This window comes from Lolium rigidum, chromosome 4 (assembly GCF_022539505.1).
Source record: "Lolium rigidum isolate FL_2022 chromosome 4, APGP_CSIRO_Lrig_0.1, whole genome shotgun sequence".
Lineage (NCBI taxonomy): Eukaryota > Viridiplantae > Streptophyta > Magnoliopsida > Poales > Poaceae > Lolium > Lolium rigidum.
The window spans coordinates 126,303,266-126,308,856 of NC_061511.1; the positions used below are offsets into that span (position 1 = coordinate 126,303,266).

General features: G+C 44.3%; 1 protein-coding gene across 1 annotated transcript; it reads left to right on the forward strand.

Moving 5' to 3' along the window:
* The first annotated feature begins 421 nt into the window (after nucleotides 1-421).
* On the forward strand, nucleotides 422-5,051 carry LOC124705569 (malate dehydrogenase, cytoplasmic). The gene is made up of 7 exons (XM_047237275.1): nucleotides 422-551; nucleotides 3,030-3,188; nucleotides 3,294-3,469; nucleotides 3,948-4,225; nucleotides 4,311-4,446; nucleotides 4,530-4,641; nucleotides 4,724-5,051. Exons 1-7 carry the CDS (start codon nucleotides 506-508, stop codon nucleotides 4,816-4,818), a joined length of 1,002 nt encoding a protein of 333 aa, XP_047093231.1. The 5' UTR covers nucleotides 422-505; the 3' UTR covers nucleotides 4,819-5,051.
* The last annotated feature ends 540 nt before the right edge of the window (nucleotides 5,052-5,591 follow it).

The following is a 5,591-nucleotide window of genomic DNA, read 5'->3' on the forward strand; positions in this document are numbered from 1 at the left end:
TTTTTATGCTACGATTCCGGGTTTCATCTTCGAGTTGTCATGATCGTGGTGACGAAGGATGCCACCTTCTCCCCATGTTTGATGAGAACAAAAGCATATTCGTTTTCGTTTATATAATCGTGCGCCAGAAATAAATAAACTGAGCACGTATCTTATTTGCCAAGTTGACAAAAAGGTTTACCTGACAGCAAAGGCCCCACTGTTCTCCTCGCCGTTGCTCTTTCTAGATCTTATCGCCCAAGCAATGGCCGGCCGACCCAACCCAAATAATTTTCACAGACACTTGAAACCCACGCAACATTGGACCCACTTGCAGCGACCAAGACTCGTTTGGCTAGCATCGGATCCCGGTAGCAACAGATCTCGGCGGAGTCCACCGCTCGGAGCAGCTTAAATCGGCCACCCATTCCGCCTCGTCTCGTCTCACTATCCTCCCGTTGTCGTCGCCTCCTCCCGAACCACTCTCCCTATCCCCGACTCCAGAACCCCTCCCCAGCAGGCTCCAATGGCGGCGAAGGAACCGATGCGCGTGCTCGTCACCGGCGCCGCAGGTACATCGCCCAGCCTCCTCCGATCCGCGCTGTTTCCGTCTCGGCCGGCTCGGATCTGGCCATGTCCTCGAGATCCGCTTATCCAGTGGGGCTTTGAGTGTGCTTTGCTAGCTAGATCTCCTCTTGCACCGCCTGATCTGATCCGTCAGTGGTTGAACTGTATTAGCTAGCTAGTAGTAGCGGTCCAGTCTAGCGGGAGAGCTCACTACGCGTCGCCTAAATTGGTTTGTTGACTCTAGTTTGACCCCAGTTGCTGTGTTTGCGCGGTTTGATAGGCTGATCTGGCGGTCTGTGGTCAGGATTCGTGGGTAGACCTGGTAGTAGTCGCTTGATCTTATATTCTAATATGGTTTGTATGTTGCAGACTTGTTTTGCAAGAGCTGATTGTCTTGTCATGCTGTGACTCTTACGGTCTTACTCTAGCTGCATGGCTTTTAGTGCAGATCTTGGGATAGTAGCGTGATCTGGTTAGGGATCTGAACTCACTGCTGTTCTTGATCTCATAAGCGAGAGTACTGCACCAGATCGGTGGACACACTCTAGCTTTAAATTTTGAGAATAGTCGGTCTACTTCAGTTTAGTTGTGTTTAGAGGGTCAATTTATCTTTTCTCATCAGATGACCTGATGAGCTTTAGTAGTGTTATGTGTGTAAGTAGTGCTCTATTTTTGTTTAGGGTTATGCCAGTTGTACTCTGTGTATTAGCCCATTTGGTGCCTCAGTGCAATACATCAAGTGTATTTCACGCCATGGTATTGGAACCACATGCAAATACTGGTCTCTACTTGCTACCCAGCATATCTGCGGCGCTGACTGATCTTAGCCAGCAATGTAAGAGTTGTAAGGTAGCTGGTGGGTATGGTTTTGTAAGAGGGTCTGATACCATGTTGGAAAGCATGCTTAATGCATTGTGTCGATGTGCAAATGGCTATTACATTGAATATAATTTGTGTAATCCTAGATGAGAGTACAGATAATCCTTACACCCTTAACACTAGTTCAGTTTGGCTAAGGTACAGCGCCTAACCTCCTCTGGTCCGTGCAGTTCTGTATGCTTATCCTGTTGGGTTTTCAGTGTGCTTTGCTAGGTACATCTCCTCTTGCATCTTCTGATCTGATCCGTTAGTGGTTGAACTGTAGTGTCAAGTAGTAGCGTATCAGTCAAGTAGGAGAGCTCACTCACTCCTAAATTGGTTTGTTGACTGTAGTTTGGCCCCAGTCTTGTGTTTGCACGATTTGATAGGCTGATCTGATGGTCTTTTGTTCAGGATCTGTGGGTATACCTGGCAGTAGTGGCTTGATCTTATATTCTAGTATGGTTTATATGTTACAGACTTGTTGCACTAACTGCTTGGCTCGTCATGATGGGACTTTTAGTCTAGCTGCATGGTTTTAGTGCTGATCTCGGGATAGTAGCCTGATCTGATTAGGGACCTGAACTGACTCCTGTTCTTGATTTGATAAGTGAGAGTATTGCACCAGATCGGTGGACACTCTACCTTTAAATTTTGAGAATAGTTGGTCTAGTTTAGTTTAGTTCAGTTGTGTTTAGAGGATTGATTTATCTTTTCTTGTCACATGACCTGATGAACTTTAGTAGTGTTGTGCGTAAATGGTACTATATTTTTGTTTAGGGTTATGTTAGTTGTACTCTGTATATTAGCCCATTTGGTGCCTCAATACAATACATCAAGTATATTTGACGGCATGGTATTGGAACCACATGCAAATCCTGGTTTCTACTTGCTACCTCTCAAATCTGCGGTGCCAACTCATCTTGGCCGGCAATGTAAGATTTGGAAGGTAGCTAGTGGGTATGGTTTTGTAACTGGCTCTGATACCATGTTGGAAAGCGTGCTTATTGCATTGTGTTGATGCCCAAATGGCTATTATATTGAATATAATTTATGTAATCCTAGATGAGGGCACAAAATCTCACTTGCACTTTGTCTCAGTTTAGAGGGCGGCCATACCTTTTTCTCTTCAAATGGCGTGCCTGAGGAGGCTTAGGGCCACTTCTTTTCGTCTTCTCCAGTGGCTTCTGGGAGAAGCCTTCTTCCCAGCAGCTTCTCCTAGAAGCCTGGAATCCTGGATCAGCCTTAGTATTGTTATGTGTGTAAAATGGCGTCTGTATTTAGTTCAGGGTTACTTGTACGCTGTAATCTTATAATCATGGATACTGCATGACATGGTGTCAGTACTGGTCGCGAATTCCGTTCTGCCATCTCCGCTACTTAGTTCTCATTTGTTTGCCGTTAAGAGTGGTGATTGCTCCTCCTGGGACAATGGCCTTATAAGGTTTGGTTGGGTGTGGGTAGCAAGTGTGGTCTCGAAACCTGCTCTGTCTTTTTCTAACATGTTGTTTGATATGCTTAAGTTATTCTGTTGAAGCTCGGATCATGGGACGCACATGAGTTTTCTCTGATATTGTGGAAATCTTAGTAAGTAGCAGGAGCTGACTTATTTCTTTGTTGGGCAGGACAAATTGGATATGCTCTTGTTCCGATGATTGCTAGGGGAATTATGCTTGGTGCGGACCAGCCTGTTATTCTGCATATGCTGGATATTCCACCAGCTGCTGAAGCTCTTAATGGTGTTAAGATGGAGTTGGTTGATGCCGCATTTCCACTTCTCAAGGGTAAGCTGATTTCTTTAATTTATTTTTGATTTTACAGCATAACATCTCTTTCGGGAATTATTATGTTTCTTGCCAATGCTTAAACCTCCTGTTGGTGCACTACAGGAGTTGTTGCAACAACTGATGTTGTTGAGGCTTGCACTGGTGTGAATGTTGCGGTTATGGTTGGTGGATTCCCCAGGAAGGAGGGAATGGAAAGGAAGGATGTTATGTCTAAGAATGTTTCAATCTACAAATCTCAAGCATCTGCCCTTGAAGCCCATGCAGCCCCGAATTGCAAGGTATGAATTCCTGGGATATATATACACTGCACCTCTCTGTTTTTTCCAGAGGTAGAATGCATTCAGTTAGGTGGTGAACTGGTGATAGATTTTGTATTGAATGTGTCATAATGCATGTGATAAAATAGACGAATCCTAAGTTACAAGATTTAATTGGACACCCCACCTCCTTCACACTTGCATTTGATTCATTAAGTATCACATCAACAAAATGCAGACTAATTAAAGGACAAAGCTGAGCATAGTGATGCATTTTATACTGAAACGTGTCATAAGAATATAATTATACTAGTATGTTTTAGTTGGACAATCCACTCTTATCTATCACATTTGCATTCATTAAAAAGGTGCCTTTGAGGTCAAGCATATGACTCAGTTATAATGTTTCCTAGTTTTCTTCAAAAGCCTTGCAAACTTCAGTATGTTTCTCCGCAGTTCTGAAGTGTAGATTCAAAAAAATTGTGCTATATTTTTGCAGGTTCTGGTTGTTGCCAATCCAGCAAACACCAATGCTCTTATCTTAAAAGAGTTTGCTCCATCTATTCCTGAGAAGAACATCAGTTGTTTGACCCGCCTAGACCATAACAGGGCACTCGGTCAGATCTCTGAGAGACTTGATGTCCAAGTTAGTGATGTGAAGAATGTTATCATCTGGGGTAATCACTCTTCCAGTCAGTACCCTGATGTGAACCACGCCACCGTGAAGACTTCCAGTGGCGAGAAGCCTGTTCGCGAACTTGTTAAAGACGATGAATGGTAAACCCGAAATGCTAAAGCCATTGTTGGTGCTAATTCCATTTTCTTTACAATTAGGATTAATGGTTTAATCCTCTTTACGCAGGCTAAATGCAGGGTTCATTGCCACTGTCCAGCAGCGTGGTGCTGCAATCATCAAAGCGAGGAAGCTCTCCAGTGCTCTCTCTGCTGCCAGCTCTGCTTGTGACCACATCCGTGATTGGGTTCTCGGAACCCCTGAGGTCTGTTTCAGTCGCTCCAACCTGTCCTGTATGTTAGGCTTAGTTACGCTCCTCTGTTAACACATCTAGTTCTTCCATCACAGGGAACATTTGTTTCCATGGGTGTGTATTCTGATGGTTCATACGGTGTGCCTGCTGGGCTTATCTACTCCTTCCCAGTAACTTGCTGCGGTGGTGAATGGACAATTGTTCAAGGTGGGTGCTGACTTAACACTTTGCTTCCTAGGAACAATTTTTCGTGATCTCACTTTTCTAATGTTCTATGGCCTGTTGACAGGGCTCCCGATCGACGAGTTCTCAAGAAAGAAGATGGATGCCACAGCCCAGGAGCTCTCGGAGGAGAAGGCTCTCGCCTACTCGTGCCTCGAGTAACTGCGTACCAGGGAGCAGCTGCCGCTCTGATGTTTTGAATAAAAGGAACATTTTGGCTCCATGAAACTCATCTCAACTCAGAACAGTTGCACATCGCGGTGCCTTTAGCTGGTTTTTCCAGTGTGTATGAATGAGGCTTTTGTAGCTCTATTTTCGCCTGATGATTTACAGGACAGGATATTGGCAGGAAGATTGGAACAATTTGACGTCTGATTAAAACCAACCTCTTATTATTCCTGCGTGTATGAACGAGGCTTTTGTAGCTCTATTTTCGCCTGATGATTTACAGGACATGATATTGGCAGGAGGATTGGAACAATTTGACGCCTGATTAAAACCAACCTCTTATTATTCTTGCCTGCCTAGTTTTACATATTCTTCTATGGATGACGCTTGGACAGTGACCGCTAGTCACTGTGAAGTTTGGAAAGAGAGCTACAAAATACTGTTTAAGTGATGAATTTGTGAGGGAGTGGATAAAAATTTGCATCGGCTTTAGAGCATGTTCAGTGCGACTGCTCTTGCATTTTCTCAAGCTTCTGTACAGGCAAAGCATCTTATATGTACGCTTGAGGAAGGATCGGTTTTATATCCTGTTGCATCGACGATTCCAACGCAAACAATAATGATCAGACGATCTATGATGCCGTCACTGAGACCTTGAACAAGGCATGATCGGTTTTATATCCTGTTGCATCGACGATTCCAACGCAAACAATAATGATCAGACGACGAGCCCGGATCTGGCGGAGGTTCACCGGTGAAGACTTTGA